The sequence below is a fragment of the Somniosus microcephalus genome, chromosome 1 (assembly GCF_052327205.1).
Source record: "Somniosus microcephalus isolate GS21.2 chromosome 1, FLI_Smic_1.0, whole genome shotgun sequence".
Taxonomy (NCBI): Eukaryota; Metazoa; Chordata; class Chondrichthyes; order Squaliformes; family Somniosidae; genus Somniosus; species Somniosus microcephalus.
This window is the reverse complement of record NC_140987.1, coordinates 396,557,261-396,576,451: the sequence shown is the minus strand read 5'-3', so window position 1 is coordinate 396,576,451 and position 19,191 is coordinate 396,557,261. Positions and strand designations below refer to the sequence as shown.

General features: G+C 48.6%; 1 protein-coding gene across 1 annotated transcript in view; it reads left to right on the top strand.

Annotated features, from left to right (window-relative positions):
* Positions 1 to 19,191, top strand: part of nhsl2 (NHS-like 2) — a 140,573-nt gene that overhangs the window by 74,922 nt on the left and 46,460 nt on the right. The window contains exons 3-4 of the mRNA XM_085992101.1: positions 1,869 to 2,064; positions 12,729 to 12,860. Of these exons, the coding sequence (XP_085848227.1) occupies positions 1,869 to 2,064; positions 12,729 to 12,860 (328 nt within the window). The remainder of the gene's footprint in view (positions 1 to 1,868; positions 2,065 to 12,728; positions 12,861 to 19,191) is intronic.

Below are 19,191 nucleotides of genomic sequence, written 5' to 3'. Positions count from 1 at the left end.
CATGGGTGATTGTCTCAGAGTATATGATGTGTGCTTGTCTCAGTGTATATGATGGTTGATTGTCTCAGTGCATATGATGGGTGATTATCCCAGTGTATATGATGGTTGATTGTCTCAGTGTATATGATGGGTGATTGTCTCAGTGTATATGATGGTTTTTTTGTCTCAGTGTATATGATGTGTGATTGTCTCAGTGCATATGATGGGTGATTGTCTCAGTGTATATGATGCATGCTTGTCCCAGTGTATATGATGGGTGCTTGTCTCAGTGTATATGATGGGTGCTAGTCTCAGTGTGTATGATGGGTGTTTGTCTCTGTATATGATGGGTGCTTATTTCAATGTACATCAGATTATATTGGGGATATAATTTTGCAATTTGCTATTCATGGCAAAACCATAAATTTGTGTGTAATGAAGTTATATTCAATTTTACTCTAAAAAGCAATGGAATTAGAAATCTTTAGTGAGGCAATGTAGCAGAGATTGCTGACCTTGTTTCTTTTTAGCCCTCTAATGTTCCTCTTAATCTGATCTCCACTGGTCATCGAAGAGGTTTTATCACTGGCCCTGAGGTCAGGCAGTAACCTGCTTCCAGAGCCTAAGGTGCTGGTTGGAGTCAGTCACCACCTTACTTAAGAGGTCAATATAAAGTCTGTGCTGATGTAGCTGACCACAGCTGCCATCGCAGTTGTGTAACTACAATTGCCATCAGCATCTTTGGGATCTGGAGTGTAAAAAAATGTCAGCCAATGTTCCTTATATCTGATTGCTGGTTTCAAACAATTTCCAGTGTTTGATGAAAAGTTTTCAAAACACTTTGCCAGGGTGGACCAGGCAGCCTTGTACTGTAATGAGTTGGGTAAATACTTTTATTCACACCCAAACTGGATGGTGTGGGGCATTTAACAAACTGCTGTGCCCGTGTCCAAGTCAGATACAATCACTCCTGGTCTAAAAAGCAAATGGACTCAAGCACATGTTTGGAAAAGGGCACAGAACAAAAGAGTGTACACGAATGACTGTTGCTGGGTACTATGTTTGGCTGGATATTGGGTGAGGACAGGATCGGTGTGGTGATGCCCGCACAGTATGTCTGGTGACAGTCACTGTCTGGACCCAATTTTCCTTCTCATTCAGTGCAGAGTTAACATAGACGACATCAGAGTTCGGGTGACCACCCATCCAGTATTGAATCCGAAAATCTGGTTTCAAAACTGGACAGCAATACTACTGTTCTGATTACTGTATTTTAATGGAAGGCTGTGTACACAGACACACTGGAACCCATTCCCTGTTTCATGCATTCGTGTTCAAGGCACTTGCACATTTCACACACATTTCATACATTTTCCCAATTTATATGTGCCCCATTTCCTGTTTCAAACGAATGCACTTGAGCCATTTTTCTGTTTCATGCACACACTCGAGCCCTTTTAACAGTTAATGTACACACTTGAGCTCTTTTCACTCTTTATCTGCACACACTGAACCCCTTTTCATGCTTCATGTACACATTCGAGTCCTTTTCACACTTCGTGTACACTCTTTTGTTCTTTGCCCACTTTATGTCTGCCGCTCGAGCCCTTTTCCGAACATGTGCTCGAGTCTTTTTGCTTTTTAGACTATGAGTGACTGTATCTGACTTGGACACGGGCACAGCAGTTTATTAAATGCCCCACACCATCCAGTTTGAGTCTGGATAAAAGTATTTACCCAACTCATTAAAAAGCTGCCCGATCCACCCTGGCAAAGTGTTTTGAAACCTTTTCATCAAACACTGGAAATTGTTTGAAACCAGTGCTGAAATTTAATAACATTTATTGAAGATCATTTTTTTCTCTGGTTTGTATGTTTCGGTGGGTTAGCCAAGCACAAGATCTAATAGTGAGGATGAGACGACCACCGTTGGTGTAAGACCGCGAGAACTATTTCTGAACTCCCCAACAACACCGGATAAACCACCCAAGTGGATTCAGGCAGTACCACCATCAACACCAGAGGAAAAGAGGTGGCATCAGACACCGGCTGTTCAGGCGGATCTTGTACCCATCAATGTGACTGGTATGATGCATTCCCTTTTACATATGTCACACACTGTTGGGTGGGTGGGGAATCAGTGCAAAATGGTGCTGAGCAGCAGGGTTGATCAGTGCAATTGTGGCTGGGGACAAGATCAGTCAGTGCAGAGTGGGCTGGGGAACAGACAGTGTCAATCTGTGCAGAGTGGGGCTGGGGAACAGACAGTGTCAATCTGTGCAGAGTGGGGCTGGGGAACAGACAGTGTCAATCTGTGCAGAGTAGACTGGGGAACAGACAGAGTCAATCTGTGCAGAGTGGGGCTGGGGGAACAGACAGTGTCAATCTGTGCAGAGTGGGGCTGGGGAACAGACAGTGTCAATCTGTGCAGAGTGGGGCTGGGGAACAGACAGTTTCAATCTGTGCAGAGTGGGGCTGGGGGAACAGACAGTGTCAATCTGTGCAGAGTGGGGCTGGGGAACAGACAGTGTCAATCTGTGCAGAGTGGGCTGGGGGAACAGACAGTGTCAATCTGTGCAGAGTGGGGCTGGGGAACAGACAGTTTCAATCTGTGCAGAGTGGGCTGGGGGAACAGACAGTGTCAATCTGTGCAGAGTGGGGCTGGGGAACAGACAGTGTCAATCTGTGCAGAGTGGGGCTGGGGGAACAGACTGTCAATCTGTGCAGAGTGGGGCTGGGGGAACAGACTGTCAATCTGTGCAGAGTGGGGCTGGGGGAACAGACAGTGTCAATCTGTGCAGAGTGGGGCTGGGGGAACAGACAGTGTCAATCTGTGCAGAGTGGGCTGGGGGAACAGACAGTGTCAATCTGTGCAGAGTGGGGCTGGGGAACAGACAGTGTCAATCTGTGCAGAGTGGGGCTGGGGGAACAGACAGAGTCAATCTGTGCAGAGTGGGGCTGGGGAACAGACAGTGTCAATCTGTGCAGAGTGGGGCTGGGGAACAGACAGTTTCAATCTGTGCAGAGTGGGGCTGGGGAACAGACAGTGTCAATCTGTGCAGAGTGGGGCTGGGGGAACAGACTGTCAATCTGTGCAGAGTGGGGCTGGGGGAACAGACAGAGTCAATCTGTGCAGAGTGGGGCTGGGGGAACAGACAGTGTCAATCTGTGCAGAGTGGGGCTGGGGGAACAGACAGTGTCAATCTGTGCAGAGTGGGGCTGGGGAACAGACAGTGTCAATCTGTGCAGAGTGGGGCTGGGGAACAGACAGTGTCAATCTGTGCAGAGTGGGGCTGGGGAACAGACAGTGTCAATCTGTGCAGAGTGGGGCTGGGGAACAGACAGTGTCAATCTGTGCAGAGTGGGGCTGGGGGAACAGACTGTCAATCTGTGCAGAGTGGGGCTGGGGAACAGACTGTGTCAATCTGTGCAGGGTGGGGCTGGGGGAACAGACAGTGTCAATCTGTGCAGAGTGGGGCTGGGGGAACAGACAGTGTCAATCTGTGCAGAGTGGGGCTGGGGAACAGACAGTGTCAATCTGTGCAGAGTGGGGCTGGGGAACAGACAGAGTCAATCTGTGCAGAGTGAGGCTGGGGGAAGAGACAGTGTCAATCTGTGCAGAGTGGGGCTGGGGGAACAGACAGTGTCATTCTGTGCAGAGTGGGGCTGGGGGAACAGACAGTGTCAATCTGTGCAGAGTGGGGCTGGGGGAACAGACAGTGTCAATCTGTGCAGAGTGGGCTGGGGGAACAGACAGTGTCAATCTGTGCAGGGTGGGGCTGGGGGAACAGACAGTTTCAATCTGTGCAGAGTGGACTGGGGGATCAGACAGTGTCAATCTGTGCAGAGTGGGGCTGGGGGAACAGACAGTGTCAATCTGTGCAGAGTGGGGCTGGGGAACATGTTAGATCCGTGATTCTGAGGGTATGCTATTATTCAATAACCACACGGATGCTGTAACTTAACAATAAACAGGTATTTACTGGAGGAGGGTAGTATCAAGACTGGGGGTACAGAGGCATGCGCAAAGCTTATATACAGGTGTGGTCACTGCCGGTACTACAGTATACAGGAGCTGTAAAAGTAGTTCTGTCTTAAAGGCACATACACTACAATTCCTCCCCTTTTAGATTAGTAGTACCCTTAATATTCAAATAACAATTAACACTTCAACATGTACATTAAACAACAATGGTCCATTTATAGATTCAGTCTTTGGGGCGGCTTCCTGACCCTTTCGGGATAGCGCCTTTCCTGAGGTTCTTGTTCTTGGTGCAGAGGCGATTCTGACCCCTTTTCATCGGGTAGTTCATCGGGTTCCACTGCTACTGGTTCTGAGGTAGATGCTACCGGTATGTCGGGTTCATCCCCAGGTACTCGAGACATGGGGTTGACGCATTTCTGTGACGCTAAGATCTGATCGACGTGGCGTCTCACAATGTCCTCCCCGACATCCACTGTGTACATTAATGGCCCCTGCCTTGTGCATATCGTTCCGGCCTGCCATTTCTCTGTTCGATAGTCACGGGCCAAGAATGGTTGGCCTACATTGAAGCTCCTTGTCGGCTTCTCATTGATGTGCTGGAATTGTTTGTCCTCAACATTTCTTCGCACATTTGGTCTGAGCAAGTCCAGACGAGATCTCAACCTTCGGTTAAAGAACATCATGGCCGGGGTCTGGTTGGTAACTGCATGTGTCGCGTTTCGGTAGGCTAATAAGAAATTGTCCATCTTATGCTGTAGTGGAATTTCATCGTCGCACATGGCCTTTATCGCCTTCTTAAAGGTTTGTACGAACCTCGCAGCCAATCCATTTGTGGCTGGATTATACGGGGCGGATGTGTAATGCCTTACCCCATTCCTTCTCATAAATTTTTGAAACTCTTCGGACACAAACTGTGGTCCATTATCAGAGCAAATCTGCTCTGGCAAACCGTTTCTGGCAAATATGGTCCGTAGGACTGCAATCGTTTTCTCTGTAGTGGTTGAAGACATTTATATCACCTCAGGCCACTTCGAATGAGCATCCACTGCTATTAAGAACATTGAGCCCATGAATGGACCAGCAAAATCAATATGTACCCGTTGCCATGGAGAGGAGGGCCACTCCCATGGGTGTAGAGGGGCATGTGGTGGTGCATTTTGGACCTTCTGGCATCCTAAGCAGCTCTTAGTTAGATCTTTGATTTGTTGATCGATTCCCGGCCACCACACATAAGCCCTAGCAAGGCTTTTCATTTTCACTCCCCCCAGATGACCTTCATGAAGCTCATTGAGCACTCTCTCCCTTAACTTGGGTGGAATCACCACTCTGGATCCACACATCACTGTCCCCTGGCATACTGGCAGCTGTTCTCTTCTGGATGACAATGCTGGCAAGAGTGAGTCGCCATGTGTTGGCCATCCCCTCACCGTCAATTCATATACCCGAGACAGCGTCGGATCATTGCGGGTCTCCTTCTCTATATCCGCGTTCGTTACTGGCAATCGTTCAATTATTGACGAATAAAATATCTCGATAGGGTCCACTGCTGGTGCTTCCTCCACAGTAGGCAGTGGCAGGCGTGATAGCCCATCAGCGTTCCCATGCTGTTTTGTGCCTTTATATTCTATTTCATATTGATTCACCCCTAGAAACAGGGACCATCTTTGTAACCGTTGTGCAGTCATCACTGGAACGCACTTCTTAGGATTAAAGATGGAGACAAGTGGTTGGTGGTCAGTCAGCAAGGTGAACTTCTGCCCATGCAGATAGTGGTTGAATATTTTTACTCCCCATACTAGGCTGAGGGCCTCCCTGTCAATCTGGGCGTAGTTGCGCTTGGCTGAGGTTAGTGACCGAGACGCAAAGGCTACTGGCCTCTCCAACCCGTCTGGGAATTTGTGCGACAGCACCGCTCCAATACCATAGGGTGATGCATCACATGCCAAACGAATTGGTAGTGCTGGGTTGAAATGGGCCAACCCCTCTTTTGATGTGATCAATTCTTTACACTTCTGGAAAGCTCGTCTACGTTCGTCATCCCACTTCCATGGTACCCCTGTTTGCAGTAGGGTGTTCAGTGGGTGTAATACCGTGGACAAATTTGGTAAGAACTTGTGGTAGTAGTTTACCAGCCCGAGGAACGACCTCAGTTGTGACACATTTTCCGGTGCTGGAGCCTTGACTACTGCCTCAATCTTTTCAGGGGACTTATGTAACCCCTCTTCATCGATGACATGGCCACGATACGAGATCTGTTTCTGGAAAAACTCGCACTTGTGGCGATTAGCTCGTAGCCCATACTCCTTTAATCTGGTGAGCACCTTCTCCAAGTTGGCGAGGTGATCACTGTCATTTTCGCCCGTGACCAAGATGTCATCCAAATAACACTGGGTCCCTGGAATCCCTTGCAGGACCTGATCCATTGCCCTTTGCCAGATAGCCGGAGCCGAGGCTACTCCGAACACCAGCCGGTTGTATTGATAGAGACCTTTATGAGTGTTAATCGTAAGGTATTGTTTCGAAGCTTCTTCTACCTCCATTTGCAAGCACGCCTGGGCTAGATCAATTTTGGTGAAGCGTTTACCTCCAGATAGCGAGGCGAAAATATCCTCAATTCGTGGAAGCGGATATTGTACCGTGTGAAGGACTGGGTTCACTGTCACCTTAAAATCCCCACAGATGCGGACCTTCTTTGGTTCCCCAGGCATATTACTCAACGACCTCTTCATTACAGGAACGATGGGTGTAGCCCACTTGCTCCAGTCCACTTTGGACAGTACTCCTGAATGTTCCAACCCTTCCAGCTCTGCTTCAACAGCTGGTCTGATCGCATAAGGCACTGGTCTGGCCTTAAGAAACTTTGGGCTTGCATTTTCCTCTATTTTAATCGTTGCTGTTATGCCTTTTAGTGTTCTTAGTCCCTCCTGGAACACTTCTTTTGCGTCAGTTAACATTTTTGACAGTCGTCCAGGTGTGACGTCGTCATCCTTTTTGGCCTCAACCTTCAGTGCCTGTATGGAATGCCAATCTAATTGTATCTTCCGGATCCATTCACGTCCTAGCAGTGGTGGTCCTCCATCTGGCAATACATATATATCCATTTTAGGTATTTCCTGGCCTTTATATATCACTTTCACCCTTATTTTTCCTTTGGGGTAGACTTTTTGCCCCATATACGTCATCAAGACAATCTCTGTAGCTTTCAAGGGTATATGTGAAAATAGCCGCTTGTAGTCCCTTTGGTTTATGACTGTTGGGGCTGATCCTGTGTCCAATTCCATTTTCACTTGGACTCCGTCTATCTTGAGTGTAACCCAGATAGTCTGGTGATCCTCCATTTCGGTTACCTTATGTAGTTTCAGACAACCCAGCTCCTTGCTTCCGGAGTCTGTGTCACTTTTCTGTTCATCTGAACCACTGTCCATCACCTGGTGTACCTTTTTGTACTTCTCCTGTGGAGATTTCTTACTGTTGGTTTTCTTCCCAGACCTGCAGACTCTTGCTATGTGTCCTGCTTTTCCACACTGTCTGCACACTTGGTCCTTGAACCAACAATCCTTCTGGTCATGTGTTGTTCTGCCGCAGCGATAGCACTTCCCTGTTCCATAGGACATTTCATTGGTGCCATATTCTTGCGGTCTCCATTGTATCTCTGCAGCGCCCCTTGCGGCTGCTTCGTGTGATACTGCCATACTGAAAGCCTTGTCCAGCGTAAGATCCTTTTCTGATAGAAGCCATTTCTGGGTTCCTTCACTTTGTAGCCCACATGCAAACTTGTCCCTTAACGTATCTGCTAGTCCCGCTCCAAACTGGCAGTGTTTCGATAGCTTGCGCAGTTCCATTAGGTACTCAGCATTGCTTTCGTCTTTGTGTTGGTTCCTTTTATGGAACTTAAATCATTCTGCTATCAGCAGTGGTGTGGGGTTTAAGTGGTCCTGTAGGATTTCTACTATGCTTTCGAAATTCTTGTTCACCGGCTTCTCTGTGGTTATTAGATTTCGCAGTAACCCATAAGTTTTTGCACCCATGGAATTTAACAAAACCAGTGCTTTACTAGCATCTGGCACTTCATTCGCCCTGCAGTACACCTCAATACGTTCCACATATGTCGCCCAATCTTCGACTTCATTGTCGAACGTAGAGATACTGCCACTCTTCAGCATCCCTGGGTGTGATTTAACTGTCAAAAATGGTGTCTCCCACGCTTCCCCTTCTTCTCCGCTGGCACAAAATGGCGTCTCCCGCGCTTTCCTTCCTTCCCGCGCTCGCCCTTCTTCTCCGCTGCGGCTTCTAAAAATGGCGTCTCCCGCGCTCTTCCTTCTCCGCGGCTCAATGGCATCTCCCGCGCTCTCCCTTCTTCTCCCCGCGGACCCTGTTCAGCCCGTGAGCCCTGGCTGTGCTCTGCGCATTCTTCTTTTTAATTTTTTTTTCTCGACGCCGCTCAGCCTTGAACCCGGCTGTTGCTTTACCCTCTCTCTCTCTTTTTCTCTCTCGACGCCGCTCGGTTTTCAACCCCCGGCTGCGCCCTGTGCGCTTCACCCTCTGTCTTACCCCGTCGACGCTGCTCGGCTTTCTCTCTGCCGTCGGTCGGCTCCAGCCGCCGCTGCCCGGGAAGGGTCTGCGCTGGACCTGTCGTCAGTCTCTTGCTGATCGTTGTGGCTGGGGAACCAAGCCCGGCTCTCCACAGCCTCCCCTGCGATGTTCACTCTCTGCCTGATGACTGGGCAGTTGCTCATGGTCGACGCCCGTGTTCTTGGCCTCGACTTTTTTTTTAGTTGCAGGTAGATTCGAATCAACACTCGTCGCCACTGTTAGATCCGTGATTCTGAGGGTATGCTGTTATTCAATAACCACACGGATGCTGTAACTTAACAATAAACAGGTATTTACTGGAGGAGGGTAGTATCAAGACTGGGGGTACAGAGGCATGCGCAAAGCTTATATACAGGTGTGGTCACTGCCGGTACTACAGTATACAGGAGCTGTAAAAGTAGTTCTGTCTTAAAGGCACATACACTACAGAACAGACAGTGTCAATCTGTGCAGAGTGGGGCTGGGGGAACAGACTGTGTCAATCTGTGCAGAGTGGGGCTGGGGGAACAGACAGTGTCAACCTGTGCAGAGTGGGGCTGGGGGAACAGACAGTGTCAATCTATGCAGAGTGGGGCTGGGGGAACAGACAGTGTCAACCTGTGCAGAGTGGGGCTGGGGGAACAGACAGTGTCAATCTATGCAGAGTGGGGCTGGGGAACAGACTGTGTCAATCTGTGCAGAGTGGGGCTGGGGAACAGACTGTGTCAATCTGTGCAGAGTGGGGCTGGGGGAACAGACAGTGTCAATCTATGCAGAGTGGGGCTGGGGGAACAGACAGTGTCAATCTGTGCAGAGTGGGGCTGGGGAACAGACTGTGTCAATCTGTGCAGAGTGGGGCTGGGGGAACAGACAGTGTCAATCTATGCAGAGTGGGGCTGGGGGAACAGACAGTGTCAATCTGTGCAGAGTGGGGCTGGGGGAACAGACAGTGTCAATCTGTGCAGAGTGGGCTGGGGGAACAGACTGTCAATCTGTGCAGAGTGGGGCTGGGGGGAACAGACAGTGTCAATCTGTGCAGAGTGGGGCTGGGGAACAGACAGTGCCAATCAGTGCAGAGTGGGGCTGGGGGAACAGACAGTGTCAATCTGTGCAGAGTGGGCTGGGGGAACAGACTGTCAATCTGTGCAGAGTGGGGCTGGGGGAACAGACAGAGTCAATCTGTGCAGAGTGGGGCTGGGGGAACAGACAGTGTCAATCTGTGCAGAGTGGGCTGGGGGAACAGACAGTGTCAATCTGTGCAGAGTGGGGCTGGGGGAACAGACAGTGTCAATCTGTGCAGAGTGGGGCTGGGGGAACAGGCAGTGTCAATCTGTGCAGAGTGGGGCTGGGGAACAGACAGTGTCAATCTGTGCAGAGTGGGCTGGGGGAACAGACAGTGTCAATCTGTGCAGAGTGGGGCTGGGGGAACAGGCAGTGTCAATCTGTGCAGAGTGGGGCTGGGGGAACAGACAGTGTCAATCTGTGCAGAGTGGGGCTGGGGGAACAGGCAGTGTCAATCTGTGCAGAGTGGGGCTGGGGGAACAGACAGTGTGGGGGAACAGACAGTGTCAATATGTGCAGAGTGGGGCTGGGGGAAAAGACAGTGTCAATCTGTGCAGAGTGGGGCTGGGGGAACAGACAGTGTGGGGGAACAGACAGTGTCAATCAGTGCAGAGTGGGGCTGGGGGAACAGACAGAGTCAATCAGTGCAGAGTGGGGCTGGGGGAACAGACAGTGTCAATGTGTGCAGAGTGGGGCTGGGGGAACAGACTGTCAATCTGTGCAGAGTGGGGCTGGGGGAACAGACAGAGTCAATCAGTGCAGAGTGGGGCTGGGGAACAGACAGAGTCAATCTGTGCAGAGTGGGCTGGGGGAATAGACAGTGTCAATCTGTGCAGAGTGGGCTGGGGGAAAACAGTGTCAATCTGTGCAGAGTGGGGCTGGGGGAACAGACAGTGTCAATCTGTGCAGAGTGGTGCTGGGGGAACAGACTCAATCTGTGCAGAGTGGGGCTGGGGGAACAGACAGTGTCAATCTGTGCAGAGTGGGGCTGGGGGATCAGACAGTGTCAATCTGTGCAGAGTGCTTCAGACATGTCTTCCTTTTTCCGCAACCGAGGATTCCCCTCTACCGTGGTTGACGCCGCCCTCGACCGTGTCAGTTCTATCTCCCGCACCTCTGCCCTCACCCCTGCCCCTCCCTCCCGGAACCACGATAGGGTTCCCCTTGTCCTCACCTTTCACCCCACCAGCCTCCACATTCAACGGATCATCCTCCGGCATTTCCGCTACCTCCAAAGTGATCCCACCACCAAACGTATCTTCCCCTCCCCTCCCCTTTCAGCATTCCGCAGGGACCGCTCTCTCCGAGACACCCTAGTGCACTCCTCTATCACCCCAAACAGCCCTTCCCCTTCGCCTGGCACCTTCCCGTGCAAGCGGAGGAGATGTAACACCTGCCCCTATACCTCCCCCCTCCCCACTGTCCAGGGCCCCAAACACCCCTTCCAGGTGAAACAGCGATTTACTTGTACTTCTCGCAATCTAGTATACTGTATTCGCTGCTCACGATGCGGTCTCCTCTACATTGGGGAGACCAAACGCAGATTGGGTGACCGCTTTGCGGAACACCTCCGTTCAGTCCGTAAGGGTGACCCCGAGCTTCCGGTCGCCTGTCATTTCAATTCACCGCTCCATTCCCACTCGGACCTCACCGTCCTTGGCCTCTTGTACTGTTCCACGGAAGCTCAACGTAAACTCGAGGAACAGCACCTCATCTTCCGATTAGGCACTCTGCAGCCTTCTGGTCTCAATATTGAGTTCAACAATTTCAGATCATAACCTCGGCCCCTATTTCATTTTCACTTATATTTTTCCACTCCTTTCCTTCCCCCCCCCTTTCCTTTTGTTTCTCTCTCACACCTGGCAGCTATCTTTTACCCTGCCAGTACACTTTACACCTAATCACAGCCTATTACCATCTCGTCTAGCTTCTAATCTCTTTTACTTCTTTTGGTTCTTTTATTCTTTTGTCCGATCGCAGCCCTGCCTTCGATCTAGTTCCTTTTCTCTCCAGTTTTGAAGAAGGGTCAAACCCGAAACGTCAACTCAAATTTCCCTCCACGGATGTTGCCTGACTTGCTGAGTTTTTCCAGCATTTTCTGTTGTTATTGTGCAGAGTGGGGCTGGGAATCAGAATCAATCAATGCTTAAAAGGAGTGGGGAAAATGGTCAGTAAATATTTAGCAGGGTCTGGGGAGCAACGTCAATCAGGGAATTTCAGGGTTTAATTTTTTGATAAATAGATGAGGCTGATTGTAATCCCACTTCAAAAAATGGAACTACACTAACTTTTAAGAGTGAAATATATTCAATTAGATGATATTTTGAAACCAAAATTACTTGCGTCTCAAGATGAACTGAGGACAGAAACCCAATCTTGGGTAACTCAGGATGCCACATTACTGTCACTTCTACACACATGTCAGCCTTCAAGCTAACCAGCAATCTTAAAGCCTAAAACATGGTAACAAAGGCTCCCACAATGGCTCACAGAGAGCAATAAGGGAGCAGGTTCCACCTCTGTTCAGACTGATGGGATTAAAGTCTGTTCTTGGCTGTAAGGATCCTATGTTGAATGATTTTGAGCAGCCCATTGATACCTCACCCAAGTGACCATTCTTCATATATGAGCCCAGACATTAAGTGTCAGCAGGTAGAGCAACCTTGGAGGGCATCACAGCTGATACAGTCATGATGCCATTCACATTAGCGATCAGGAATGGCAACCCCAGCTGATCTGTCCCCTCCCCAGACTAGCAGTGTTGAGACTACTTGTAGCAACCCAGTGTCTTGGCTGGAGTCAACGCTGAGACCGTTCCTGTTCTATGCCACACTGGATAGTTTAATTGAAGCACAGAGGGCTGAACTTTGTAACGAGTGAGTCCCTAATCAAGCATTAACAAACTTCCATGGAAAAATAGCCTGCTGACATTTGCTGCACATAAAGCACGCCCACTTGAGGAGGTACAGGAAGGCTTTTGGTACCCACACCCTAGAATCAGTCATTTTCTTCGATATAATCAAGGGAAAAATGAAGAATGCGGGATGGCACCAATGACGGATACACCTCATTTGTAATAATGAATGGTTTTGAGGAAGATTCATTTGTTTTCACCTTTGTTCTTGTTCAGGGGAGACTCTTGAGCGACACGCAAACATGCGCCACTCTTTGTTCAACACAGAGACCGCGATGAACCCAAAGAGCACACTGAGGAGGAGGCGGACAATCACTGGCTTGCCCGAGTCAGCTCACCCTCAGCAAGGTGAGCTCCCTTCTCTGATCAGATCCCTTTGGATTTTTTTTCCTGCATTCCTGCATATTAAGGAACTGAGAAGATCAATGCTTGCACAGCTGAATTTGTGGGCAATTGTTTACTGTTGCTGACAGTGTCAGGTAAAGGACCAGGACCCACAGAAAAGATGCTGTTGTGAGGAAAATGGGAATTTTTGTCTTTAGGTTTTATAAAATTCGAATAGAGCCCAAGATTTGGCAGTTTTATTTGGGACAAAGATGATGTAGTTCGGGTATTCGTCAGAGTTACACCCCTTCTAAAGTACACACTAAATACCAGTGGAACAGGAGTTGTGCCCTGCCCAGAATAGAAAGATAGGAGCAGGAGTAGGCCATTCGGCCCTTCGAGCCTGCTCCGCCATTCAATGACATCATGGCTGATCATCCAAATTCAGTACCTTGTCCCTGCCTTCTCCCCATATCCCTTGATCCCTTTAGCCTCAAGAAATATATCCAACTCTTTCTTGAATATATTTAATGAACTGGCCTCCACCGCCCTCTGTGGTAGAGAATTCCACAGGTTCACCACTCTCGGTGAAGAAATTCCTCCTCATTTCAGTCCTAAATGGCTTACCCCTTATCCTTAGACTATGACCCCTGGTTCTGGACTCCCCGGCCATCAGAAACATCCTTCCTGCATCTAGTCTGTCCAGGCCTGACAGAATTTTATAGGTTTCGATGAGATCCCCTCTCAATCTTCTAAACTCCAGTGAGTATAAGCCCAATCGACACAATCTCTCCTCATACGTCATTCCAACTTTGAATGGAGCATGTATCCAAAAGACAGGAAATCGATGGCAAAAGCCGCTGTTCCAGAAATCCCACCATTTACGGCAGAATTGCACCCGACTTAAGCCTGCAGGAAAGACGGGTAAGGTACCTGCATGACTTGACTGTCAGGATGGGGTTGAGTTCACAGACTTTAACTGTCCACAAACCTTAGTCTGAAATATCAGCTTTGCCCGGAGTGATTGAAGATAAAGAACAGTGTCGGTTATCAAACATCTCCTGCATTGCTGTTGCCACACGGTGGCTTATGGGTGTCAAATGCCTCACTTCCTGCTTGTTTAGGTGCCTATTCATTGTAGTTGTGCGGTAGCTTCAGATTGGTTCTGACGCTGTAAGGTAGAAATCCCAATTAGTGAAGTCTCCATGTATGAATGCTTAATATGCTTCTGCTACATTCATGCTATTTTCACAAAGGCATTAGGTTATTTATTTTTAACGGATTGACACCTATGTATAAATAACACACTCAGGAATGTAATGTGAGCACATTAAGCATTCTTATGTGAACTTCGACAATCAGAATTTCTATCCATGTAAATGTGACTTAATCTGCTACCATGTTAGAATTGGCGCCTCTCCGAGCTCTGCTTAAGATTGGCGAGTGCTCTATCTAGTGGATAAAGTGGTATCGCAGAATTTTCCACTCACTAACTGTATCAGTGCTGATTTTCATGCATTTTCTGCTTGTACACGTCTGAGGACAAACAGCAAGAAAAAGAGTGAACAAAAAGCAAAATACTGCATATATTGGAAATGTGAAACAAAAACAGAAAATACTGGCAACACTCAGCAGGTCAGGCAGCATCTGTGATGAGAATGGACAAGTTAGTATTAGATTCAACTTGATCAGCCAAACCAAAGTTGGCAAAAATGTAATGCTATCTCCACATTTCGAGAGGGCTAGATTTCAAAAGCTGACAGAGGGCTTGAATTGGATAAAAAATACCTTTCAAATCATCTGAATGCAAAAGGAAGCCATGACTGTCCCTATAGTAAAAAGAAGGGCACCTGGTAAAACAAAGCGAACGTGGTCAACTGGCCATGAGCAAGGACAAATCAGACTTAAGCAAAAATATTTTTACAGCCTAAAATGAGACTCCTCCTCTCCCTTGTCCTCCTCCTGAGGTGGTCCCGCAATCCCTGCTGACAACGACTGGGCCCTCATGATGGAGATTGTGGAGCATGCAGCACACCATGAAGAAATAGGACACCTGCTCCGGCGAGTACTGGAGGGCTCCTCCTGAATGGTCAAGGCAATGGAACCATTGCTTCAATAGGCCAATGGTCTACTCGATGATGTTCCTGGTGGCAGCATGGCTCTCTGGTGTAGACTGGAAAAAAAGGAAAATATAGAGTGAATTAAGGGGTTCTGGAACCAACATCTAAGCACCCTAGAGAAGGCAACAGTCTCCCTTACTCAATCCTGAGGCTATGGAATGAAAGGATAGGCAATTGGAATCAGTTATTTCAGTTGCCTCCCAGGAACCTTTCAATGATGGTAGCAAATTTCACACGCATGCGCGAATCAGCGTATTGACGTCATCAGGCATTCGGCACGAATCCCCCAAAAAATCCCAAGATTTATTAGCTCCATCGCAAGATCGCGAGTGATGCTTTATTTCACTCAGAAATTGCGTCTCTCGCGATGGATTCGCGAGAGTTGGCAATACTGTCCATTAGCTCAGCCTTTAAAATCTTTTCCTGCATGCAGTCACTCTGAGTAGAAGTACTTCAAATACAGTAGTTTCAAAGGCCAAGAGCTTCACGAAATGTCAATGGTGTACTGGTCTGCCACTTAGTGGTCACCGGCATGTATTACAGTCTCAACTGGCTTGGATTCAGTAAAGCCATAGTAATTCACACAAGTTTAAACCGAAACAGCGGGGCCAGTGTAAACCTCTGTACTCCCCATAAACATATGTAGCAGAGCAGGAAAATAAGTGGAGATTGGTCCTGCTGGATCTCCTCTCGCTTGTATTTGGTGGGTATTTCTATATGTACCTTTCAACAACATCTTGCATTTATAACATAATAAAACATCTCAAGGCACCTCACAGGAGTGTAATCAGACAAAATTGACGCCAATTCAAAGGACATATTAGCAGAGGTGATTAAAAGTTTGGTCAAAGAAGTAGGTTTTAAGGAGCGTCATAAAGGAGAAGAGAAAGGTGGAGAGGCGGAGAGTTTTAGGGAGGGAACTCTTGAGCTGAGGGCCAAGACGGCTGAAGATACGGCCACCAATGGCGGGGTGAAGGAATTGGGGGATGCACAAGAGGCCAGAGTTGGAGCAACTCTGGAAGGTTGTAGGGCTAGAGGAGGTTACAGAGATAGGGAGGGGCGAGGCCATGGAGGGATTTGAACACTAGGATAAGAATTTTAAAATTGAGGTGTTAGTGGACCAGCAGCCAATGTTGGTCAGCGAGCACAGGGGCTTTAGGTGAATGGGACTTGGTGCAAGTTTGAATACGTACACCATTGCCGGCCGTGCCTTCAGCTGTCTTGGCCCAAGGCACTGAAATTCCCTCTCTAAACCTCTCCGCCTCTCTCTCCTCCTGTAAGAGGCTCCTTAAAACCTATCTGCCCTAATATCTCCTTATGTGGCTTAATGTCAAATTTTGTGCTGATAATGCTCCTGTGAAGTGCCTTGGGAAGCTTTACTATGTTAAAAGCGCTATATAAATACAAGTTGTTGTTGAAGAGAGAGAGTATGGAGGGGGAGGAGAAACTGCATTTTCTTTACAGCCTGTAGAGTGTGCTACCTGTGTTTCATTTTGTGTTTGGAATGTTATTTCTACTGCAAGAAGATCGGGAAAACTTCCCTTTCCTCATCTTTACCAAGAGGTCTGTCAGTCCAATGAAAGGAGTGCCACATGGTGGACTGCAATTTCACAGAAGAAGCTTATCATCAGTTGATTAATGGTCCTGTGACATCGGCCGTCTCCATTTCTCTGCCCCCCTCACTCACACCAACCTACCTCCCTCTGAACTTGCAGCACTCCATTCTCTCAGATCCAACCCCGACATTGTCATTAAACCTGCTGACAAGGGTGGTGCTGTTGTTGTTTGGCGAACCGACCTCTACCTAGTGGAAGCTGAACGCCAACTCTCCGACACCTCCTCCTACCTTCACCTGGACCGTGACCCCACTACCGAACATCAAACCACCGTTTCCAAGACTGTCACTGACTTCATCACCTCTGGAGATCTTCCCCCCATGGCTGCCAACCTCATAGTTCCCCAACCCCGCACAGCCCGCTTCTACCTCCTTCCCACGATCCACAAACAGGACTGCCCTGGTAGACCTATCATTTCAGCCTGTTCTTGCCCCACGGAATTTATCTCTTCCTATCTCGACTCTATTTTTTCTCCCCTTGTCCAGTCTCTTCCCACATACATCCGCAACTCTTCCGACGCCCTCCGCCACTTTAACAGTTTCCAGTTTCCCAGCCCCAACCGCCTCTTTTTCACTATGGACGTACAATCCCTCTACACCTCCATCCCCCACCAGGATGGCTTGAGGGTGCTCTGCTTCTTCCTTGAACAGAGGCCCAACCAGTCCCCATCCACCACCACCCTCCTCCGCCTGGCTGAACTTGTTCTCACATTGAACAACTTCTCCTTTGACTTCACTCATTTCCTCCAAATCAAAGGTGTTGCTATGGGTACCTGCATGGGTCCTAGCTATGCCTGCCTTTTCGTGGGATATGTGTTCCAGTCCTACTCGGGTCCCCTCCCTCATCTCTTTTTCCGGTACATTGATGACTGCATCGGTGCTGTCTCCTGCTCTCGCCCTGAACTAGAAAATTTCATTCACTTTGCTTCCAAATTCTACCCTTCCCTCACCTTCACATGGTCCATCTCCGACTCTTCCCTTCCCTTCCTCGACTTCTCCATCTCCATCTCTGGGGATAGGTTATTGACTAACATTCACTACAAGCCCACTGACTCCCACAGCTACCTGGACAACGTTTCCTCCCACCCCGCCTCCTGTAAGGACTCTATTCCATTCTCCCAGTTTCTCCGTCTCCACCGCATCTGCTCCGACGATGCCACCTTCCATACCAGTGCTTCCGACATGTCTTCCTTTTTCCTTAACTGAGGATTCCCCTCTACTGTGGTTGACACTGCCCTCGACCGTGTCCGTTCTATCTTCCGCACTTCTGCCCTCACCCCTGCCCCTCCCTCCCGGAACCACGATAGGGTTCCCCTTGTCCTCACCTTTCACCCCACCAGCCTCCACATTCAACGGATCATCCTCTGCCATTTCCGCCACCTTCAACGTGATCCCACCACCAAACACATCTTCCCCTCACCTCCCCTTGCAGCATTCCGTAGGGACCGCTCCCTCCGTGACACCCTAGTCCACTCCTCAACCACCCCAGCACCCCTCCCCCTTCGCCTGGCACCTTCCCGTGCAAGCGCAGGAGATGCAACACATGCCCTTATATCTCCCCCCTTCCCACTGTCCAGGTCCCCAAACACCCCTTCCAGGTGAAACAGCGATTTACTTGAACTTCTTGCAATCTAGTATACTGTATTTGCTGCTCACGATGTGGTCTCCTTTACATTGGGGAGACCAAACGCAGATTGGGTGACCGCTTTACGGAACACCTCCGATCAGTCCGTAAGGGTGACCCCGAGCTTCCGGTCGCCTGTCATTTTAATTCTCCTCTCCATTCCCACTCGGACCTCACCGTCCTTGGCCTCTTGCATTGTTCCACGGAAGCTCAGCGTAAGCTCGAGGAACAGCACCTCATCTTTCGATTAGGCACTTTACAGCCCTCTGGACTCAACATAGAGTTCAACAATTTCAGATCATAACCTCGGCCCCTATCACATATATATATTTTCTTCTTTTTTTATCCACATTTTTGTTTGGCCCCCCTTTTCTCTTCTTCCCTCCCACATGGCAGCTGTCTTTCATTCTGCCAGCGCAATTCACACCCCATATAGAGCCATTCTTTGTTCCTTAACCTGTCCTATTACCACCTCCCTCGCCTTGGATATCTCTTAATATCTCTCAATGTCTCTTAATCTCTCCTGCTTTCTATCCTATCACTGACCTTCCCTTTTGTTCTTTCATCCCCTCCCCCTTTTCCCAGCCCCCAAACCTGCTTTCCATTTCCTGCTTTTTTCCAGTTCTGACGAAAGGTCTTCGACCTGAAACGTTAACTCTGTTTCTCTCTCCACGGATGCTGCCCTGGCCTGCTGAGTTTTTCCAGCGTTTTCTGTTGTTATTCCTGTAACTTTAGTTGGGCTGCCACTTTCACTAATGAGTCACTTATGTTACTCTAACAGTGACACCTACAGGCACAACACATTTAGAACATTGCAACCACACACTATTTTAATGTATAATAGATATATTAGCATCATTTCAAAGAAAACCATGGCTTGCATGGACCCTGCAGCTAAAAAGTGCTAAGCTAGTTACGCTTCATTTATGATATGGAGCTCCTTTGAAATATTCTAACAAATGTCATTTAAATCAAAGGATTCGATGTTGCCAACAT